This window comes from Opisthorchis viverrini, assembly GCF_000715545.1.
Source record: "Opisthorchis viverrini unplaced genomic scaffold opera_v5_251, whole genome shotgun sequence".
Classification (NCBI taxonomy): Eukaryota; Metazoa; Platyhelminthes; class Trematoda; order Opisthorchiida; family Opisthorchiidae; genus Opisthorchis; species Opisthorchis viverrini.
Genome location: NW_008751908.1, coordinates 410,052 through 434,357, shown reverse-complemented (window position 1 = coordinate 434,357; position 24,306 = coordinate 410,052). Strand labels below are relative to the sequence as shown.

Sequence of the window (24,306 nt, the reverse complement as noted above, 5' to 3'; positions counted from 1 at the left end):
CGCAAGGCAGCGGTGTTTGGCGGGAAATGCAAATGCATTGCCATTTCTACCCAACAAGTCGCCACATGTTCCAACCTGGAGGGCCAGGAGACTGTGTTCGTCAGACCTCTAACCATTGACCAACCTGGTGTGAGAGACTCTGTGAGTGTCGCGGGACACTCTCCAGTATAGCTCAATGGATCGCTGAGGTTTGCAAACCGTCACACCACGGTAAGGTCCAGTCTCTTCGTGATGGAGTGCGAGCGAAATGTATGACTAAACTCAATAAGCTTTAAAATACTTCTTTCTTACTGTCACCTCAGTTGATGAGCTCCCAGGTCAGCCTGCTGGACCACGGTAAGGTCCAGTCTCTTCGTGATGGATGCTGTGCGAAATGTATGACTAAACTCAATAAGCTTTAAAATACTTCTTTCTTACTGTCACCTCAGTTGATGAGCTCCCAGGTCAGTGGACCTGCTGGACTAACAGATCTCGCTTTTGAAGCTGACTGTTCGCTTCAATGGTCCATTAAGCATTTGGACCATTGCCGTTATACAAACTGAGAATCAACAATGATGCAGCTTTGTAGAACACTAAAGAATTTGTTTTTGCTAATCTTGTACGTGTTCCACAAATTAGCTAGTAGTTAACTGATCTACCCGGAAAGATAAATATGGTATATCATCATGCTGAAGGTGGACAGAAACAAAGCTTCTATTGCTAAAGGTGTGTGACTATGAGTCAACATTTTGGAGTGAAAAGAACTCACTCGTATTATTGCAACCGTTCGCATTGCAATTGTCGATATATACATGGAGATCATTATAAAGTCCAACAGATGCCACATATCGGATATGTAGGCTCGAAATCCCCACGTATAAACCTTCTTGATTTCTTGCCAAAGGAAACCTGTTGATGCAAGAGAGTTAAGTATTCAGGACACACTACCAAGTCTTATTAGTACAAAACCCCGCTATGTATTCAAAACTCACTCCGTAACCAGTGTGCAAGCTGAATTAATACCTTGAACACGATAAGTGAAGACGCTATTCTAAACTGTTAGCTCCAAGAACTCATACATACATAGAGGAATTTAACGGCAAGCTAGATAACAATTATCAAAGATAAAAAACCACCACCTTCTAATTACTCTGTGGGCTACGAAAATAGACAGTAAACTATATATTTTTGTAATGCACTACTCATAAGGTTGCTGAAAACCCCTCGACAGTCCACGACCGGTTTCGCCTTTCTTGGAGCCGATCAGGTAGGCGCAGTTCCCGAGTTTCCGTCAAACTTATGTTCTACTTGAAACCAAATTGCATGAAATTAATGAATATACTCTCATTTGTAAACCAATTTGGTTTTTTCGGGAGATTCAGCTAGGTTCCAGGTGAGTCTCTCGAAAAAACCAAACTAATTTACAAATGAGTATACACTCGCTAAGAAAGCAAACTACTTTCCCCAATCAATCCTCACCTAAGACGTAGACAACCAGTGCTGCTTCGGAAAGTGAGGGCCAGGGTGCACGATCGTTCATCCTTTCGTCCATCGTGTTAGTTAACAGAGATTCGATTCGGACGGCAGCCAGTAAAAGTAATCCTGGAACAAAACGGAAATTTCTTTTGAAAAGTGGAAATGTGTGCAATTTTGAACATCGTACGTTCGCTAGAGAAGCAAAAAAACATTTGGCTGCGAAGTATATCGAACAAAAACAGAAAACACTGCCGGGTGCTGTATAAAAATGTGGTTGAATATCTTCTGTCAAAGGCAAGTTTGAGCGGTGGTCCTGATAGCTTTTTCTGACTAAGAAGCATGTCATTTTTCTGACATCAACGAAAATCAATTCGATCGGTTAACTAGCTACGGGTGCATCCTAGATTTATCCCTCTTTACGAACGCAGCATGTTACTCTGGTAGATTAACCTCCTTAAACCAACGATGTCCCCATAATAACCGTCATTTAATGATAAAAAGACATACAAAAAAGTGATTTTCCAAATACCTTTGATTCGTATTTGATCTTCGTTAACAAACTCGCCTTCTTGGTGGAACTCATTTCCGCTTACAACCCCATGCTTCCGGTCGAATTTCCACTGTATCAAATATGACCAGGTGGGATTTTACCTAGATGGGACTGATTCATGAAACCGCCTTAATTAATGGTTTTTTATTTTCCCCATTTTTCCTGCACTCGACTTATAAAACGCTCAACACAGGGACATGCTTGTCAGCAACTCCTGCTCCTAGCTAAGATATTCAATTATTCGAAATTTTTGAACTGTCAGCCGATGAACGTTTGGTTTCAAGGTCCGCTACAAATCAGGCGTTCTGGTTTCTATAAAACTTCATGTCAATCACAAAGCCGCGTATTGTGATTAGCTCATACTTCGCTTCGTTTGGAACTTGTTTGATAGGCATGGTCTCAAAATTTCAGCCTATTGTCCAAGCCCAAAAACGCATTTACCTTGCTTCAAGAAGTTGAAACATGAGGTCTGTTTCTGTGATAAAAAAAAGTCTTGTCGCAGTCACCTCTAAATTGGCTAACTTTCACGACTTGCGTGTAGTGATTTTGTCCATGCCCATCGTCTGTCGGATGAGCATCATCGTCGAACGGCAATCAAAGCTCATCTTCCAGGCCTGGAGGACAATGTCCAGTAATGAGGACACCGACGGTCCGTCGTCTAACGTGTACTCGTGCAAGGCGCTTGACGTGCATGGTAAGAACCGACTTCAACTGCCTGGCGCAATACGCATCACTGACCACTCAATGCCTTTGGATTTCCGGTCAAATGTTTTCAACCTCCAGCTTTTTGGAATCCTAAAGAAACGGTCCCACAACAAAGGTCTTGACCAGTTTTGTTACTCAAAGTACCAAGGACGTACGGCTTGTAAACCGATATGTCGTACTAATCGTTAGCTTGCACACACATTGCCAACTGGTTGGTTTAAATACGGATTTGCTTGCTTTTACATGCTTTCTATTTCACGAATCGCCAAATTTATGGCCAACAGAAGACCCCTCGCGTGATATCACTGCGTTGTCAGAAGCAAATATCTCTCAAAAACAAGAGTAGCATGGCTATGGTGAACTTGAATTCGCTTGTGTGGCTTCCTCTATTGCAGCGTTCATGGCATTCCTTGATGCTACAGCCACGCTTCCTGGTTTCTTCCAAAAAGTGTGATGCAATGTTTTCCACTTACCTAAGAATGATAGATATGCACTGCTATGACACAAAAATTTAATGAAAGGTTTCTTCATGAGGCCACCGGGTTTTGAACGAGGAGCCAACATATAGCACGTAGCCAGGACGGGAAACATGGCACATAGCGTGCCCATAGTGGTTAATTGCGCCAGCATTGGTTTCTGTCGAAAGCCGGGAAGACCATCGTACCACATAGAGGCCAGCAGTTGTTGACAGTGTGGATGCGCAACGAACTGAAGTACAAAGCAACAAAGGATGGATAGAAAGTTTGGCGATACAATAATAGCTGCGAACCAACTTTCACGATGCACGTTATCTAGTGAGAGTATCTGCTAAACATACTGGTCGTTGTTCGTCTGCGTGTCCAGTAAACTGATTAATCAGATTATCACGTTCATCGCGAAACACCACACCAGAATTGCTCTCAGGCTGGCCTCACATTTCCGAGCGCTGCCGTTGAATGAAGCATCGGAAAAGAATGACGAAAAATAAATTTAAATGTTACCATAAGGGAAACTACTCACAAGGTTGCTGAAAACTCTTCAACAGCCCACGACCGGTTTCACCGGTATTGGGGCTCATCAGGTAGGCGCAGGCCCGAGTTTCCGTCAACCTTTTGTTCTATTTGAACTCAAATTGAACGGTTTTCGAGAAATACATTCATTTGCTACTTAATTTGGTTCTCATGAGAGACTCAACTGAAGTTTCCTTTATGAATATATACTGCGATATCTCGAATATTGTGCCAACTGAAACATGAAATGGCCTGTGTGCAGCACACATCATAAACGATAGATTCAGTTGAGTCTCTCGTGAAAACCAAACTGATTTGCAAATGAGTGTATTTCTCGAAGTTTGAATGATGTTACCATTCTCGCGATATCTGGGTTGAAACTGTGAGCCTTAGTATTCCAGGCAAACTATACCAAGGTCAGTTGTGGTAGACGACTGCCAGACTAACAGACGGTAGAACAGCGTAAGTAAAACAATCTTCGTGAGGTGAATGCCCAGAGACACAATTCAGTTCCATTTTCCTAACCGCAGTTGTTTGTATAATATTTGGCGATTTCGGTCACAAGCAGAATGCCTTGTCTTACACAAATAGGCGCACTACATGCTCAAAACCCGGACCCAATTTAAGTGCTAACGAATACAACCTAACTTCGATCACTCAAATTCCAACCAGTTTATATTGTCATGCGATTGGATACGACGGGAACTTCCTCCCAACAGTAATGAAGAGCAAGGACAACTTCAACAACTGGGGTATACTCAACCATGAACTCCTGAGTTTCAGCCGATCCATGAAACTCTCTCAGTCGTACCGTGAATAGGATCACTCAAAACGCAAGCCAGTAATCATGATGCATGAGATCACAGAGCGAGTCAAGTATTTTTCTGAACCATATAGCTCACAGCTAAGTAGGTGCAAAATTTATATTGGTCCCCAGACGTACATATCAACTGTTCATGCGGCGCTGGCTAGCTGGGTGCTAGCTACCTACTTTTACTTAGAGGCATTCTCATTGATTGTAGCTTTGGTTTAGGTTTCTCTAGCAAAGGCTACTGAGCATGTTGTTTCAGTCTTCCAAAGGTGCTTGGTTACTCTTGACTGAGGAAAAAATGCGTTAAATCGGGTGTGGGCTTCCCGTTAATCTTCTGACCAGGTCGTTCCTCATGAGTGAGCCATTTTGCCAATCGACCAGAATTAGATTTAACCGTCATTTGCTGCGCTTAAGAACTTGGGCTATTTGACCTTCAAGGTAAACGGGAAACTGTCAGTAGAGGGTGGAGAGGCTGAAATAACGGAGACTTCAATTACACAGTGCTTAGAACCTCACAGTATAAGTTCCCTGAACCTTTCAATGACACAAGAATGCATCCACAAGGACGAGGAGCAGCTTAGGCTATTTCACTAAGAAAGCACAAAACTTCTATACCTCTTTTCACTCACCTTCTTCTGTTCGTATTTGATAGCCAACTTCAAACGAGGTAACTGCAAATACTCTTCTTCGCTATCATCTGCTTGCTGGCGAGTCAGTCCAAGTACGTGCATTCCAGCGCCTCCAGAACCGGTATCGTGATTTAGAATGACACTCAGCTCTACGGAGCTCCTAGTCTCACCAAGAAGCTCCGTGGCGAATGTTTCACACTTCTCCGAGAGTTCTTCATAGTCGGTCTACGGTTTAGAAAATAAAGTCAAATTAGCCTGTCTGTTTCGGATCCCTTGGAAACCTTGTGCGTACACTATACGGAGATTCCGTGTACCAGACTTTCCAGACTGAACTATATTCAACTCACCCGGAATTCATTCTCCAGCTCTCCGAGCTGCCTAAGCTCATAGCTCATTTCGAAAGCCGTCAGTATTGGGTCGTTGCTCGTGAGTATAATAAAGGACGGGCTAGTGAGTGCACGAAAGGCATTTATTCTCAGTTTGGAGTGTTGTAAACCGTCTGTGCGTCTGGCTTGAACACAGTTGTGGCAGCTACAGCGAAGATCATGTGGCTTGGGAATACGATCTCCTCGGTCGAGTAGCAGCTTGAGAATCATGTAATTATCTCGATGAGCAGCCAAAATAATCGGCGTGATGTCAGGTGTAAAAGATGAAGACTGAATTCGACCAAGCAGACCCTGCAGAAATATTGAGAATGAGATGTGAAAAGCCACCTTGAGTTTGCGCGCAAAGGTGCAAGACAGTATTGGATTGAAGTGCACAGTGATTTTGAACTGGAAACCAGTTTTAATACACTTATTAGGAGGACGCACGTTTCGGTTCGTCTTTCGCATTGCTAAAGGGTTGTGTACTGTTCTAAGAACTTGATCCTACGGACTTCCTGCCTAACATCCAGTGTGGTGAGTTCCATTAGGAGGACAGAACACTTGATCGCAAATCCACCTTTCTAAAGCGAGCTATCTACCACTTGGTTCTGGTACCCACACTGTTCATGAACGATGGAAATCACCTGAATAGACCGTAGTAAAGTAACCAGCTAGACATCGTATCAACTCTGAAGTCCCAGTGAACTTTAGTCAACAACGAAGCCTGGGGAATGGGAACACCGACATCTGACCAAGTATTACTGGGGAGCGCCATTCCAACACCGACTAACAGTTGGTCCCACCGGCCTATACGCTGTTCTCTTGATAATATCGGTTATCCAAGGGGTAAACTTCGTATTCATGCCATTCATACGTTGGATCCAAGAGGCTGAAATCAACCTTGAAATTTTTCAAGCTTACACATCTACACAAGTTGTGTCAGTCGAGTGCCCGACACTGAGCACTACTCAGCACACAAGACTATATCATCAACTAATGGTGGACCATCAGTACCATACGCACTATTCACTCGGCAAAAGTGTGCTGACTATTCTTACCTGGTTAGTTTCACCAGATGCAGCATACCTCCTGAAAAAACGTATATGAGAAAATCAAACTGTTTCTGAACGCACATGAATAGTTTTAACCGAGTATGTGCACACTTTTGTCTGCGCGGGCCGCTCCATAAAGCGTGGGTCCTAACAAAGTCGACCAAAACTACAATGAAGTTTTTGTACGAGCCACTTCGAAAGTTGAAAACAGACCATCGCTTGCACAACCATTCTCCACACGTGCCATCAAGTTTCAAGCTCCACGTCAAGAAGGGCTTGTAAATCAAAAAGCCAAAACTTAATCTTTTTCCATGTGCTCATTTCAATTTGCGCAAAACTATCATCCCAGAATGACATGAATTGACTCATCTGTCAGAATTCCATCGACAGCCTGGACGAAAATTTCGAAATTGTCCTGATGCACGGAATGCAGACCTTTCGCGGTGGAGAAAGCTAGACATGGTATCCGACGCCTCCCTCTGCTGTCTAATGGCTCCCGTCTGCGCTGACCGAATGTTACAAAGATCCAATAACAAGTGATATTTTGATGTTTCTAGTTTGATAAGGCAATAATAGACGTTTATCAGTGGGATTCCTGTGGGATTTCTTACGGTTTTGCGAGCTGCTCCCGTTGTTTTTCTCCCTTAAGTTGCGAATCAGTCCAAGATTGGTTAAGTGACATTATAACTTATATTTGGAGACCCATTCACACAGCCGCCCGTACGTCTTTCGCTCAAGAACGACAACTGATCGTTCGTTTTCCTAGGCCGTGAGATAAGCGCATACCTTTGGCATAAGTTCGCTTCGACCTAGGATTCGAAAATCTGTTTCCAGGGCTACCCGACCCTTAGCAATGTTGGGATTTTGTTTGCTCAAAGGAACAAATCGTTGTGGCTGTCAAAAAATCTTACCGTATTCTACGGTTCTACACCTGTTGTTAGCACATGCCGCGAACCGCTGTCTGAGACGCTTCCTGTTTCCTTTCCTTCCTTCACAAAGGCCACAGCCGAATACACTCAGGTCAAACTAAGGCCCTCACCTCAAAAGCCTAACGTCGGTGACTCACACAGTAGGCGACGTGGTCAGGCGAACAGACTGAGTCGATCGATTCATGCGCTCGCCCTCGTAACCTTTCAAATGGTTAGTACGAGCGCAGGAGTAATCCGGTCGCTTAGGTGACCGCGAGCAGGCGTCCGTAGAATCAACCAACCAAAGCAGGGCTGGCTTGGGGCTTCGGTAGCCTGCCTGCTAGGCCCATGTCAGGGCTTGGAAAAAGCCCATAAACCTTGTAACAGAGTGACATGTGATTTGGAGTGAATGTTCCAAACTAGAGTGGCTATAAAGTCATGAAAACTTCAAGCAGGAAAAAAAGTTCCAGTGTTCCATGATCCCGGAAACAGTCCAGAAATTTTAGTGTTAGTTTGCAAATGAATATCTGCCTGCACATAGCCCAATTCAGAGTTAATTTCGAAACAAGTATGGATAGATCTACCTGATGAGCTCCAAAAAGGGTGAGCCTGGAAGTGAACTGTCCAAGAGCTCTGGTCAACCTTATGAACGTTGCCACATCAATATAGATTAGATACACTCTATGGAGAATTATGAGCACGAAAAAATAAGGCTAGTCGGTCTTGTGAATCTTTCCCATCAAGTCATATCACCATATTTATATTTGTGAGCGATTTTTACTCGGCCAGCAAGCAAGATTAAGCTACCATCCTCCGTGTGTTCAACATTTACAACTTCATCAACCTCAGTTAGTTATAAAGCACGTCAGGATGGGAACCAAATAAAGTAACATAACTGTATTCCGATGGAATTCCCCACTTGACAGATTGAGCAACAACTTTTCTAGTGGTATAATGACATTCAGCAGAACCACTGCCTGATACAACATAGCCCACAAGCAGAGTGCCTTTGTGACACCTTGCAAAAGACTGGACTATGAGTAGGTGGTATTGTCGTCGAAGTTTTGATCCGACAATCTGAATAGCCAGTTTATTACCTGATTCGTCTTTCATCAAGTTCGATAACATCCCACTGAACTGTCCATGGGCTATCATGGACTTATCGGCCAGTGCATCCTGCATGCATCGTGCAGGTCACATGCGGGTAAGGCTTGGGAAGCTTTGGCACCATCCGAGTTCGAGACGTATCACTAAGTCGTAAGCTTGAGCATACATGTTGGACTTTCCTTAAAATGGGTTCTTCTAAGTCACGTGAATTGACCACTCGGATATATTTACATAAATTTACATGAAACCATGTCGCAGTCTAATCACTGAGTACTCCACATAGACAAAGCATGTTCTGTGTGTTATCTGCGTGGCATGAATTTGTATCCCTCATGACGACATTTCTCCTGCATAAATTGATCCACACGCCGACGCACAATTAGCCGCCCTCGATCCAGCATCAGCTATGTCCACCAAAAAAGCGACGTATGTGGCTTGCGCTAGGCTAGGCATCACGCATGCTAAGAGTTTTTTTCCATCAGGAGAGTTTCCAAGCTAGCACATATAGTATGGCGGAGCAACCAAAACAAATGGATCTCAGTATTGTGGGTTGGTTTGGGTAATTTAATTGAGAAACCAGTGAAACCAGTCTATGCTGATAGGCCGGAAAGCAGTTCAGTTGTGTCATCCTTATCGATATTCATCAGCAGGGTACGTCTCACTAAAAAGATGCTAGTAACTGGCTAAGTGTTCAAACTACTAACCGAAAGGTCGTGAATTCGAGACTCTCCATGAAGCTTCGCGAGGTGCGCTCTGCTGATGATTCCTAATAAAGATAAAACAGCTATACAGTACATCTCGGCTTTTTGGTGTAAAGTGGCTTCATTTAAAGGACGAATTCTCCATTAACAGTGGACATCATCTCATCGGACAGCACCAAACACTAAACAATGAGCATCTAACAAGATCAACCGATTTCAAGGCTGATGCAAATGGTTGGCTGTCAGCTGCGTTGTTGCATTGTCAGAGAGGTTGGTTTGAGTCTCCGTACGACCAAGTAGATGTCTTCAAACGTTTTTGCATGGTCAGCTTGTCTTGGGAAACGGACAGATCCTTTGCACCCTGTGGAACGGTTTCAACAGGCCTGCAACAATGCAGCCTCTGCTAAGGAATTCCTTCCTGCAATAGAGGTATTTTCACCAAAGTGAGAGAGCGAAAACGCGTGTTGGTACTGTTGGGACTGCCTGGCTGCTGGGTGTCCTGGCACATTAGAGTTGAGTAGGGAATTATGTTTAAAAGACTAACCAATCAAAGAATAGAGCACACAACCAGTTGCATATCCAGATATGCGAGTTTTCAGGCGGTCATGAGACACGAAACAACCTCATTACATCAGCCATCCAGACATGGACAGGCTGACTCAACAGTCAAAATCATCGTCAAGATTATTACATCGGTAGCAGGTACGGGCAAGACGGTTAAAAAGGCTCCATATCCTTAGATGAAACGATCAAGAAGCAGGGGTCTGCATCTGGGAAAAACAACCAGAGAAACAATTCTGAGCGTCGAAGCAAGACACTTCCATTGGAACCGGCCAAACTTCATCTGAGAACCTCAGCCAACAAGAACACAGCATACAACATCTTGAGAGCTTCTTCTAGGCTGTGCGAACAGAGTAACATTATGAACGTTACTCATATCAGTTAAGCGCTAGACCTTTTAAGATGGAGTCTGACCAGGAAGGTTTGAGGATATCACAGAACCCAGCTTGACTGTAGTTGTTCCCATTTATTTTTCCCAGGAGTGGGTTCGAAGTGAAAAAAGCTCATTCTTTGACAGGCGGTGTTTTGGTATTCGTAGGATATGTCCCAACCCCCTGAGCCTGATAAGTTTTAGTCGCTGCTCTAGTGTGTCCGCTTCGTTACCTCGTGGTGAGCAGTCTGCAGCATCTCGTCATGCTCTACTAGTCACAGCTTTATAGTAGATGGGTTTAGTTTTGGACCGCTCACTGGCGTCCTGTGAAAACTGAATATGATCCTTGCTCCACATGTTCATCTGCACAGTGAGCGATTTCATGTGTAATTTCACGAATACTCCACATTACATTCCATGCTTTCTCTCAGAATCGTCAGTTGAAACATTTACTTGATTTTTTGTGTTTTCAGACCAGATCAAACGTGTAAATTCTTTTCTAGGCAGGTACAGTGGCTTGTTATTCGGGAGCTGAACTGCACACTGTCCGCCCGGGTTTTGGAGGCCTGTCTTGTAAGATAGCCGTGAGGCGACTGAACTAATCCATAACGTAAAAAGCAGTGACTGCATTGACTGGGGTGACCTCCATTGTCAGCTGGACCAGTCATTAGGAAAAAGGGTTGCGACAAACGAAACACTGAGACATATCCGTCCCTTTTTTTGGTGCTCATCGATTTGAATGAAAAAAAGTGATGCGCCAGCATTGGATATTGCAAAGTAACCTCGGATCAGCAAGTTGCCGGCAATGGAGAATGAAATCACACAAATCTGAAAAACTGAAGCTTGATAGCAAAAAACGGTGTCTGCGATGGGGAGGCTACGCATTTACGTCCATGACAAGAATGCTACAATCTTTGAAATACTTTTAAGATACAGAGCAGCGTAATCGGGGATTTAATTGGGATGACTCAAGCTCACAAACATCACTAGCTTGTTTGTAGGATCCGAATCACATTGTTCCATCTGCTGACAAATGTTAATATATGCGACGCATGAGATGTTCTCCTAGCAAACAGATCAATAAGTGGACACCCGAGATTCATCCATCCGAACCTTACAATTCGTGATGTGTACAATATGGACGAAAACGATGTAGTTCAGTGAAGGACACTGAGCACATGCATTGTGCTAAAAGACAACAGGACGTTTTGGAACACTGTCTTCCATACTCGATGAAGCTATCGGGCAATGCGACATAAATATGTCCACGAACATAGTAACCAAGATATCGAACGTACCTGTTTGACTAGTTGAAAATCAAAAATTTATTTTTCATATCGCACCCCATCCACTTTAGTGTGCGTAAGATAAACCCATTCATTGGTATTGGAATTCGAACAAGCCTAAAGCCCCTGAAGAAGGACATTTGGGTCATCCGGTGCGCATCCCTCACAAAGGAGTCTCTGCATACGCTGCAGCTGCAGGACTGGGAATCCCATCAACTACTTCTAAGTAGCGAAATATCACTGCATGAGAGGTTAACAGTCTACCGAATAACGTGTTGACAGGCAAGGGTGTTTTCGTGGAAAAAGTCAATATACTGTTTTCGTTTGGGCTCCACACTTAAAGTATGGCTTGGGTTTGGAATGCTCAAATCTGTTGATAGCCGAAAGAGCTATTATATTGGCAATGGACCACTATGTGCCTTTGCAGTTAGTGCTCCAGCTGAACCTTGAATGATAAGGAGAAAATACATTTTATAAGGGATGAGTATCAGTCACTCTTTCTTATCAGCCTAGGTGTGTCATGATATAGCCATTTCCCCTGGTTAGACGTCAACGTCGTTGGGAAGGTCAATGTTGTTTCTGGCAGTCAAATCCAGTCGCACGCCCAACTGTCCCCGCTGTTCAAGCTCGAGACCTGGTCATCATGACCACCATTGAGGAGGATCTTCCTAATTCGAGGGAACAACCAGATCCCCAGTTGTGTAATGCAAATGGAGAAAGCTATCGTGTCTGCTTGACTTCACATTTTCCTAATTGGGGCCGTCTGAAATACAATCCAATCGTCACCTCCTTCTAAATGTCCATCTGTTGCTCAGCTAACCATAAGGATAACACTCTAGTCCGTCGCAGTCAGGGCTGTTTAACACTCAGCAGGGTAAAATTCACCCCATTCAGAAATTGAGTGCGTTTTTTTTCGTTGGTACGTCCAGGTACAGTCAGGATTCATAAGCCACAAATGTTCGAAATTAAATCTGCTAGCAAACACGCTTGGCTTATAAAATGTTTCATCTACTAAATGTGACGTCCCTCAGCATACTACCTCCCTCCAACAGGCAGAGTTGTCCTTATTAGGAGGTAGTTCCTGCGTTGGAGGCCCACTTCGCAGAGACCACAACTATCTACTCCTTTCACTCATTGGTTACAACGGAAGAGAGTCCAATATACATACTTGGAAGTCAATCAATACTGATGTCGTATTTGTGCTACCCAACCTATGTATGGTCTACAACGACAACCCGATAGTTATTATTAAATAACAAGGCTTAAGAAAAGTAAAGTGAGTCCATCATGTGCCTCAATCGACAGTTCCAATCAAGGTTCTCAGTTATGCATCCCATTTGAGTTTATGTAGCAAGACAAAGTATAAAACAAAATATGTCTACCTGTGTCTTCGAACATACAAACCATATACAGTAATCCTCTGAGAATTGGTACAAACTGAGTTCGGACACCTGGGCAAATTGATTGACCTCCTCAGAAGATACGGTAATAAGGTACGCAGGCTTGGTAACATGTGACCGTTTCTTGAATCCGCATAGTTGGTTTGGCACCTAACCACGATATGTTCTTGAATGGTGAAGTGTGATTGGTCAGCATGAGGGAAAAGGGAAAAGTAGCAACCAGCGTTCCTAAGACTCATAGGTTAAAATTATTGGCTGGCATGACGCGGTTTCAGGAGGCCTACAGCGACTAAACCAAGCAAACGAAAGAATGTATGTTCAAATGTGAACGTGAGGCCCACGTTCACATGTATTCCTTTGAGAAGTGGTCCACATCAGTTTGTGAATAACAGCATAGTCAGGGGAAGTAAACAATTAGCTCTACATTCCAGTTTCATAGGGAAGAGCAACCAACGTTCCCCCGTAAGTTGTGTGCATTACTTTTGGCGAATAGTGTAGATCACACGCACACACACCACCGGGCCACTAATTTGTACAACTGGCGCGTTCGTCAGGCTCATCAGTCAGTACCAGGAAGGCGCACCAGTTGTAACAAATAGAGCTAGAATCAGTGTTTGAACACATTGGCTCACCACCACTGAATAAAAGTTAATCACCATACCAACTGGTGTTTTCATTTCCCGACTTCTGGACTCTATTGAGAGGCAGTAGGGCGGAAATGACCAAGCTCCTCGATTCCTTTCGGACGGAATGGCAAAGTTCACTGACTTAGATCAAAGACATGAGGGATCTTTTGGTAGAGGAATGTCGTATGTGCGTAGATGTATATTGGGCATATGTACTACGTTTCACACCCAGACGGGACAACAGTATTTGCTCTTTACGCGTCCCTTTACCATCTATTTGATGAATAACCCCTCACCTGACTGTTTCGATAACACCAAGGACAGTCAGTCTGTCCGGATAAATGGCTTCAGGCGTCCTTGTATCTAAAATCTATTCATCAAGGGAAAGCTTTTGTAGTGGTATATTTCGCTGGACAACCTCTAAGACTTTTAACCACAAAGGAGCCGTTACGTAATAAGGCATAAAGCCCAGATAGAATGATGGCAGTATATTTGTACCACCATCATGCAGGGTAAAATCAGCTAGAATTTCGAATATGACTTTCTTACTAGCGAACAAGCAATAGTCTTAGTTTCACTCAAGTAGGTTTTGAAGGGTCAGAATCCCCTTTGGGAAAGATAAAACAAGTCAAAGAATCAACAACAACGTACTTTCAAATTTTTCTTGCATGCTCGCTCCGTTTGTGCTTGCAAAATGACTTCGACTGCAGCTGTATTGTCTTCGTTAATGGCATGAAGTAGACTGTCTTTCAAATCAATCAAAGGACTATGCACCAGAAGATCCAATAGTTCCAAATGTTCGTTTTCAATAACAATCCGTAAGGCGTCTCGACCCAATGCGTCGGTGCAATTTGGGTTGAAGTTCAGCAACTCTGTCCGGTCGAGGAGTTCCTTTACCGTTCCCAAATCTCCACTTTCTGCTGCGTGCAAGAAACACCGCTCTGCGCGTGAGAGTTCGCCTTCTTCCAATGGAAGTTCCAAACCACCGAGGTCAACGACACCCGCCCGCCTACTGGATTTCTTATCCGTTTGTCCGGCCAGCTCGCTCTCAACTTCAGCAATGACATCATTTACTTCCTTTCGAACTTCGTCCTTTTCAAATTCTCCTACCTCTCGAAAATTGATGGTGCGCACCTCAGTGCCTTGACCTGCTGATGATGATCTGCGCGTACTTCGTCGTTTTTCCTTCCTTGGACCTGCTTTCTCGTGAATTGTCATCCCCGTGCTCGTGGTAGGTATCTGCTCAGGTGAAGCGTTACGAGCCCGATATTTCGACCGTTTCTTTAAAGCCTGGTGACGGAACAATACAACATCCACAACTTCAGGAAGTGTATATTTTTGGTGTCTTTTTGACGGTGACATGTCACCGGTTGAAATGGTCATTGCGAGTCCGGAGTGTGCATCTTATATGGAAATATTCATACGCACCAATAGAATGCGTCAATGGAATGACGTCAATTACCATTGGGGACCTTACTTGCTGTCATGGTGACCGTGTACACAAAGCATAACTTTTCCACCGGGGTACTTTCAAAGGTACGGACTGTTTTGTGGTACTGAATCGTAATCTTATAGGACATCCTTTTAGTACGGAAACTTATAGGACATCCTTTTTTTTGAGTACGGAAAACGTAATAAAGACTGGATTGATGAAGTGCTTATCAAATGCCCCCATATTGAACTATGGTAATTCCAAAGATCAGGTCCAGTGCGCAGATTCCTCATTCTGTGTGTTGGGGTTTTTTTCTTGAACAGATCACTCCTTGTGTTACTCACAAGAAAGCGGCCGAGCTAACGAAGGGCGAGTAGTTATAACCAATCGAGGAGACATCGTCATTTGGTGACGAAGCGTTTTCAACCCAACTGTCAAGTTCGGTGAACAACTAATAATCAAGTCATAGGGGGACCATGCTGTAGAGGACAATCCATCCTAACCAAAGCATGCGTGACGTAGTAATCTACAGTCAAAAGTGACACGTGACCCGGTCAAAGTTAAGTTCCTTGTTCAACCATGTTCTGTAGGATGCCTGCCCACATTTTGGCATTCTTCTCTCCAATGATGACTGCGTTCGCCTCACATTACAGATTCGTTTGGCGCTTCTGTACCTTCATATTTGCAATACAGTACATCCCCGTTTCGGATCACAGCTGACAGATAGTTGATTTGAGCCTAAACTCAGATATGAAAGCAATGCTATAAACGGTCGTGAGTTTGGTTGCTGAGCAAGACATTTTAGTTGTAGACGTTTTACCATCCATCAGGGTGAGGTCATCAATACGTTGTGGAAACAAACAGCGTAGTGGTTCATGAAGATCACCGTTTGAAGCAATGGCGATAAACTGAACCCATAAAAAGTATCTTTTGGATAGGGGAATCTATGGTCCGAATGCGATGATTGTACGTTTTGAAGTGGGATGAGATTAGAAGAGTTTCATTCCGTTTACCTCTAAATTCTCACCTCAAAACGCCACCTCGCAAACTCGACCAGTAGATAGTGCGTTCATCATTCCTCACATGTAAATTGAACTATCATTAGGTAAACTCCTAATAAACAAGCCTCTTTGAGGAAACGATTCTCTTAAACCAAAGAATCCCACTATGGAGTTTCCTTTAAGAAACACTCAGAGAACGTAACGAGAACCGTCTGATAAACAGTGTTCTTCCAACGCCATGATCATTGTCCACAATAGTCAGGTCTTTCGACCGCATTACTGCCTCCTACCAACTTCTGTTCAAAAAGAACCCCGGATAGGAGGTAATGTGAGTCAAAGATGTGCTACTTGTGGAAAGAGTTAAATAGTCCCATGTATACTGACCTGAGGACTGGAATAGAGCCTACATTGTTTTGTCACCAGATATAGACACAGGCAACACTCTGATAAAGATCAAACAGTTCGTTTTCCAGATTCATAGGAAATATGAGACTGCGGTTGCACCTTTGCAACTGTCAGGCACCACGATATGCAATGGTGTGGATTAGTTGCCAATGTTCTTTGCTCGTTTGAGTACTATTCATAACCTGAGATATGCAGCACTAGTGGTTGACCCACAGTGAGATACTGTGTGTGGAATGAACGTTGAAATGAGTGGGAGGCTTAGCCTACCGACGCTATCAAGTTTGGAGCACTAATACAAAGTGTCCCTCGCTGATCAGAACAGACATCTTTGGGGTTTTTGGTCAAGCTTTCCACTTGGGTGTCATGTACGCAGCCAGTAACAGTTCTTACGTCATTGGCTAGTCTCTCGCTCCACAAATTTTCCCTTTGTGGGAATACTCCAATTGCTACGTTGAACTCAGATATTCTGGTCTTGAAATATTGGTGATATAGTTCAGAAAGTTTTCTTTTTATGACAAAAAATCACAAGTATGAACAATTTGAATGCAGCCTTCCGCTCTTTACGCGTCCCTTTACCATCTATTTGATGAATAACCCCTCACCTGACTGTTTCGATAACACCAAGGACAGTCAGTCTGTCCGGATAAATGGCTTCAGGCGTCCTTGTATCTAAAATCTATTCATCAAGGGAAAGCTTTTGTAGTGGTATATTTCGCTGGACAACCTCTAAGACTTTTAACCACAAAGGAGCCGTTACGTAATAAGGCATAAAGCCCAGATAGAATGATGGCAGTATATTTGTACCACCATCATGCAGGGTAAAATCAGCTAGAATTTCGAATATGACTTTCTTACTAGCGAACAAGCAATAGTCTTAGTTTCACTCAAGTAGGTTTTGAAGGGTCAGAATCCCCTTTGGGAAAGATAAAACAAGTCAAAGAATCAACAACAACGTACTTTCAAATTTTTCTTGCATGCTCGCTCCGTTTGTGCTTGCAAAATGACTTCGACTGCAGCTGTATTGTCTTCGTTAATGGCATGAAGTAGACTGTCTTTCAAATCAATCAAAGGACTATGCACCAGAAGATCCAATAGTTCCAAATGTTCGTTTTCAATAACAATCCGTAAGGCGTCTCGACCCAATGCGTCGGTGCAATTTGGGTTGAAGTTCAGCAACTCTGTCCGGTCGAGGAGTTCCTTTACCGTTCCCAAATCTCCACTTTCTGCTGCGTGCAAGAAACACCGCTCTGCGCGTGAGAGTTCGCCTTCTTCCAATGGAAGTTCCAAACCACCGAGGTCAACGACACCCGCCCGCCTACTGGATTTCTTATCCGTTTGTCCGGCCAGCTCGCTCTCAACTTCAGCAATGACATCATTTACTTCCTTTCGAACTTCGTCCTTTTCAAATTCTCCTACCTCTCGAAAATTGATGGTGCGCACCTCAGTGCCTTGACCTGCTGATGATGATCTGCGCGTACTTCGTCGTTTTTCCTTCCTTGGACCTGCTTTCTCGTGAATTGTCATCCCCGTGCTCGTGGTAGGTATCTGCTCAGGTGAAGCGTTACGAGCCCGATATTTCGACCGTTTCTTTAAAGCCTGGTGACGGAACAATACAACATCCACAACTTCAGGAAGTGTATATTTTTGGTGTCTTTTTGACGGTGACATGTCACCGGTTGAAATGGTCATTGCGAGTCCGGAGTGTGCATCTTATATGGAAATATTCATACGCACCAATAGAATGCGTCAATGGAATGACGTCAATTACCATTGGGGACCTTACTTGCTGTCATGGTGACCGTGTACACAAAGCATAACTTTTCCACCGGGGTACTTTCAAAGGTACGGACTGTTTTGTGGTACTGAATCGTAATCTTATAGGACATCCTTTTTTTTGAGTACGGAAAACGTAATAAAGACTGGATTGATGAAGTGCTTATCAAATGCCCCCATATTGAACTATGGTAATTCCAAAGATCAGGTCCAGTGCGCAGATTCCTCATTCTGTGTGTTGGGGTTTTTTTCTTGAACAGATCACTCCTTGTGTTACTCACAAGAAAGCGGCCGAGCTAACGAAGGGCGAGTAGTTATAACCAATCGAGGAGACATCGTCATTTGGTGACGAAGCGTTTTCAACCCAACTGTCAAGTTCGGTGAACAACTAATAATCAAGTCATAGGGGGACCATGCTGTAGAGGACAATCCATCCTAACCAAAGCATGCGTGACGTAGTAATCTACAGTCAAAAGTGACACGTGACCCGGTCAAAGTTAAGTTCCTTGTTCAACCATGTTCTGTAGGATGCCTGCCCACATTTTGGCATTCTTCTCTCCAATGATGACTGCGTTCGCCTCACATTACAGATTCGTTTGGCGCTTCTGTACCTTCATATTTGCAATACAGTACATCCCCGTTTCGGATCACAGCTGACAGATAGTTGATTTGAGCCTAAACTCAGATATGAAAGCAATGCTATAAACGGTCGTGAGTTTGGTTGCTGAGCAAGACATTTTAGTTGTAGACGTTTTACCATCCATCAGGGTGAGGTCATCAATACGTTGTGGAAACAAACAGCGTAGTGGTTCATGAAGATCACCGTTTGAAGCAATGGCGATAAACCGAACCCATAAAAAGTATCTTTTGGATAGGGGAATCTATGGTCCGAATGCGATGATTGTACGTTTTGAAGTGGGATGAGATTAGAAGAGTTTCATTCCGTTTACCTCTAAATTCTCACCTCAAAACGCCACCTCGCAAACTCGACCAGTAGATAGTGCGTTCATCATTCCTCACATGTAAATTGAACTATCATTAGGTAAACTCCTAATAAACAAGCCTCTTTGAGGAAACGATTCTCTTAAACCAAAGAATCCCACTATGGAGTTTCCTTTAAGAAACACTCAGAGAACGTAACGAGAACCGTCTGATAAACAGTGTTCTTCCAACGCCATGATCATTGTCCACAATAGTCAGGTCTTTCGACCGCATTACTGCCTCCTACCAACTTCTGTTCAAAAAGAACCCCGGATAGGAGGTAATGTGAGTCAAAGATGTGCTACTTGTGGAAAGAGTTAAATAGTCCCATGTATACTGACCTGAGGACTGGAATAGAGCCTACATTGTTTTGTCACCAGATATAGACACAGGCAACACTCTGATAAAGATCAAACAGTTCGTTTTCCAGATTCATAGGAAATATGAGACTGCGGTTGCACCTTTGCAACTGTCAGGCACCACGATATGCAATGGTGTGGATTAGTTGCCAATGTTCTTTGCTCGTTTGAGTACTATTCATAACCTGAGATATGCAGCACTAGTGGTTGACCCACAGTGAGATACTGTGTGTGGAATGAACGTTGAAATGAGTGGGAGGCTTAGCCTACCGACGCTATCAAGTTTGGAGCACTAATACAAAGTGTCCCTCGCTGATCAGAACAGACATCTTTGGGGTTTTTGGTCAAGCTTTCCACTTGGGTGTCATGTACGCAGCCAGTAACAGTTCTTACGTCATTGGCTAGTCTCTCGCTCCACAAATTTTCCCTTTGTGGGAATACTCCAATTGCTACGTTGAACTCAGATATTCTGGTCTTGAAATATTGGTGATATAGTTCAGAAAGTTTTCTTTTTATGACGAAACAATTTGAATGCAGCCTTCCTGAACGCTAGAACGATCAAATGAATACATCCAATAGGCTTATCTCTTATGGACGTTGATCTCATAATCTTGAACGCTAGAACGATCAAATGAATACATCCAATAGGCTTATCTCTTATGGACGTTGACTCTCATAATCGCCTCTACTGGATCCGCCCATTGATTTTTTACGAGGATGATACGCCTTTCATTTGCTGTCTTCTGGGCAAAACCTAATTTATCAGGATATATATTGTAATCAGTTTTCAAACCTCTAGGGTTTATGGGCAAACGACTTCTTGACATGATATCTGTATCACTACTCAGCAGCCAGAAACTTTCTACCCTTTAAGAACTAGATAAAAGTGAATATGGCCAGATACTTGAGTTTGTTTTACTGGAGAAAAAGATAATTACATCGAGCTAAGACAATTGAGATCATCTAAATTGCAAATTCCAGATCGCTGGGATTCCGCGAGTAACGGGGATGGATTGTGACCAGAGGTTCACAGTCGCATTCCCCTACGACACTGAGTGTGAGTCACCAACTGGGAAAAGCACCAGTTCCTGGTGAACTAGGTGAGAGGAGCAAACTGGTCGTACGCAGTTTCAACATATTGGGCCCGTTTCCCAGAAATAGATAATACATGGATGTCGAATTTCTGTGACACCGTTCACATAAAAGATCCTGCCATATTTTTACAAAATGTTTAAGGTGTCTAGGCATTCCCGTTACTCTTGGCGCATAAAACTTGATGCGGATTTTAATGCTCACTCTGCTGGAATCCCCTAGTACTTTGTATGAAACAGTGCTATATCAGAATCTCTGTGATATATTATATTCCCTTACGATTCCTGTTCATAGTCTTAGCGACATAGCACAAAACTCATTTCTATGGTATAGAGTTGAAGAGTGGCTTATCAACCGTGTTAGTGCGTCTTGAACATGGGTACACAAAAGTCCTAGCCATCTGATGCTCCTACTCCGGATAACGAAAATGTTGCTTAAAATACTGGACCTCGGTATAGTTTCACCAGCCTGATCCCATAAGCCTGCGATACGGTCCTTGCTGGTCATATGTTTCTGCGAGGAAACGTTTCGATATCCCCAGAATCTGCTCCCCCGAGAAGGGTAGTGTGGTTCGTTACTTATCGAGTTCCGAATAAGTGCAGCCTGTCCATCTAATCGTATTAGTTTATTATTTTTAGATTAGGTAGGTGCAAATCTGGAGGATGGTAACCTAAAATCCATCTTGCCCGATGTTTCTATATCAATTCGCGCACTACTCATTCACCGAAAAGTTTGTCTTAATTCACCAAGTAGGACAATCAATTATTCCGACGTTTTACAAACGTTTTTAGTGCAGATTCGAGAGGAGAGGTTTTCGTCTCGCATGGTATTCCATGTCAAAAACTGGTCACACGTATGACAGCCTAAACGGGATTAAAACTCGATTCATCAAGTGCTCATAGGCAGAAAAGTACTCCAACAGACCGGCCAGGGGTCCATTCTGACGGAGACACTGAGTTGGGTGCGCAGACATAAGGATGGATTACCAATGAGTGAAATGGATGAAAGTCAACGCAGACTGTACTTGGCTTCAGATTTCCAAATGATTTGAAAAAATAAGCGTGAATCACAACCATCTCATTCATTTTTCATTTTTTACCCGAATTTAGTCGCCACTAATCCATCACGCGACTGCGAACCCTGGAATATTCCCAGAGGTATGATGCCTTGGGCAGGATTCCTAACCTTTTCTTGCTTGAAAGTGGTTTTCTTACCTTCTATGGCCGTCCAAGATTGAGCATGCAGCATGGATTTTGCCTCAGCCGGCTATCGGGCCTGTTTCTCGAAGCGGCTTCACTCTTCTACGTCATAAGTCCAGGTTAGCAAAAGACGACCGGTTGTGTATGACCAGTTCAGTCTCACCTTAGGTCTGCTCATCTGTAAAACCGTGATGTGTCAGCTGCTCAATATGGTGTCCAGCTTGCCTGTTGGCTTCAGTCACTCCAATGGGCCAACGACCATTGGCTTGCAAGACCAGGTACGGTAGATACATTTTCAAATGGGTACAGCTCCCTTTTGGATACCTGGCACATAGACCAACCTTTCGGAGGTCAGAACGCCTACAGCCTCAGTGATTTGAGATGTGCGTTGACGTACCACTGGCAGGTGAATAATCGCAGAATCAATCACACCTAAACGATGTGTTTGAGCGGATGAAGTCTGAACACGGCGAGCGGTTGGGAATTCTTGTGGAACGTAGTTCGAGTTCGCCCCGGGTGAAAACCAAGTTGATACGGTACACTATCCTATTCTTCTGTCCAGAAAGAACAAACTACCATTCGTAGCCAACATGCTCTGATGTAACCAACAAATGGACTTCTCAAAAGACTGCAAGATAACCACTGTGCCGAACTTACGACATGACCAGATGGTAACACTGGTAACAAATTGCAAGGTTCACCAGGAATTCAGCCGATTCAAATCACCAATCTCATCAGCTGCTAGGATCCCCGCTGATGAAATTTTACGGTCGCGTTACCGAATCGAAAATAAGTGCCATTTGTTGCCGATAGCGATCTGTCCATATCATCGAGAACCTCCGCTATATCAGTATATTCAGTACGGTAGTATGCATAAATCCAACGTAGTGTACACACTATACACAACATATGTAACATTTGTTCGTAAGCTACATAATACAGTATGCACCGTATATACATACGTACATACATATAATTTAATATCAAATATTATTCATTCTTACAGAATGAATAACAGTCGCTGATGGGTTGGGCTATTCGGAGCTCGAATGTCTCGCTGGATGCTGGTGAACTCAACCGGATAAGAACAGGCGGTGTTTGAAGTCGAGTTCCCAAACAGGCCTAATGCGTTTGTGACGTTGTGCAGTTGCGAATGTGCAAAAGCGCACCTGGCGTACTACCTAATTCAAAACGTACATTCCATCACCCTAAAGAAAGCTGACTAATGTGTAAGTATGCTAGTGAACTGACGTCACTGGAAGTAAGGGCAAAAAACGGTTCGCATTAGCCTTTGCTCCTGGAAAAGGACACTCACTGACCATACCTCTTGGACTTCCTAAGATGAGTGCCCAAACATTGAAATCCTATCAAAAAAACTAAAAAGCAAAATTGGTGGAATTCCTTGGGGCAACGACTTACCTGTTTTGGCCTTCACCAGACCCACGCATTTTAAACATGTGGTGGTAGCCTAATGATGACCGAACTTCGCACCTAATGCAAACATGTCGCCGGAGAAGCCATCGGCCAAATCATTCCAATCGAATGAGGGTCAGATCTGTCTACAACGATCTTCATTCGCTCAAATCGTTGCAACCTAAGCCGATTGGGATTAGCATCTGTGTATGCGATGGGCGAGATATCACGACATTCTGGACACGGTAATTCTAGAGTTTGCTGTGAAGCCTTGATATGGAACATGAGATAATTAACCTTGCTCACACCAACCTTGTTCATGCGCCTAGCAACGAACAGAACGGCGATGTAAACCGGATGGGTAAAATCAATCTTTTCGTGTACAATTTTGCAAGGTATCATAAAATATGTAAACAAAAAAAGCACTGCCCAGGTTATCGGACAAGAAACAATGTGCTGATGGGACGTATGAAGCCACGACAATGGGTAAAATTGAGGAGTAATCAATAACGAAACAATGTTTACAGTTTCGATGAGTAAAAAGAAGTACAATGAGTGGTAGTTACTTACAATGACTGCATATTAGAAGTGAGTATTGAAACGGAGAATGCACTGCATTTCAAGAGGGTGGGTTCTAGAAAATAGTGAAAAACAAACAGGTGAAAACCGATCAGAAAGAGAATGCCTCCGGATGAAGAAGACCGGCTTCAATCAGCTGGCTACTCGGACCGACAGTTGTGGTTTGATGATGCGTTAGACTTGCGCTGTTGCTTATCGCTGTCGTAGATCTTTGTGCATTCGTAAAATTGCTGTTAGCTGAAACCCGAGGAGGTGCTCCACTGCTTAGCAAAGGGCAATAGCGAATCGTATGTGCTTGATCTCCCGTGCTTCCACATACTGGACAGGTGAACTGGCGAAGCACTGGACAGGTAACACGACCAAAACTATCCTTTACCTAAATGAAATTCAGAGTATGGGATGATACATATCGTTGGGAAGGGATGTTAGAACAGTTTAGTTTTACTGTCCCAACTAGCAGAAAAACAGGCAAAATTACCGTGCACAAACTACGGTTAGTCGAACAACCTTGAAAGGCGATCACGGAAAATCAGTATCAATATCGCAGAAGGCTGAAG

The 24,306-nt window shown here is 43.5% G+C and overlaps 1 protein-coding gene across 1 annotated transcript in view; it reads right to left on the bottom strand.

The window, feature by feature from the left end:
- The window catches only part of T265_09033 (hypothetical protein), a gene marked incomplete at both ends in the record, with an annotated part of 89,115 nt that overhangs the window by 27,975 nt on the left and 36,834 nt on the right, over positions 1 to 24,306 (bottom strand). The window contains 9 exons of the mRNA XM_009174997.1: positions 749 to 888; positions 1,459 to 1,581; positions 3,184 to 3,418; positions 5,140 to 5,364; positions 5,487 to 5,816; positions 6,563 to 6,593; positions 9,276 to 9,337; positions 14,167 to 14,805; positions 17,311 to 17,949. Of these exons, the coding sequence (XP_009173261.1) occupies positions 749 to 888; positions 1,459 to 1,581; positions 3,184 to 3,418; positions 5,140 to 5,364; positions 5,487 to 5,816; positions 6,563 to 6,593; positions 9,276 to 9,337; positions 14,167 to 14,805; positions 17,311 to 17,949 (2,424 nt within the window). The remainder of the gene's footprint in view (positions 1 to 748; positions 889 to 1,458; positions 1,582 to 3,183; positions 3,419 to 5,139; positions 5,365 to 5,486; positions 5,817 to 6,562; positions 6,594 to 9,275; positions 9,338 to 14,166; positions 14,806 to 17,310; positions 17,950 to 24,306) is intronic.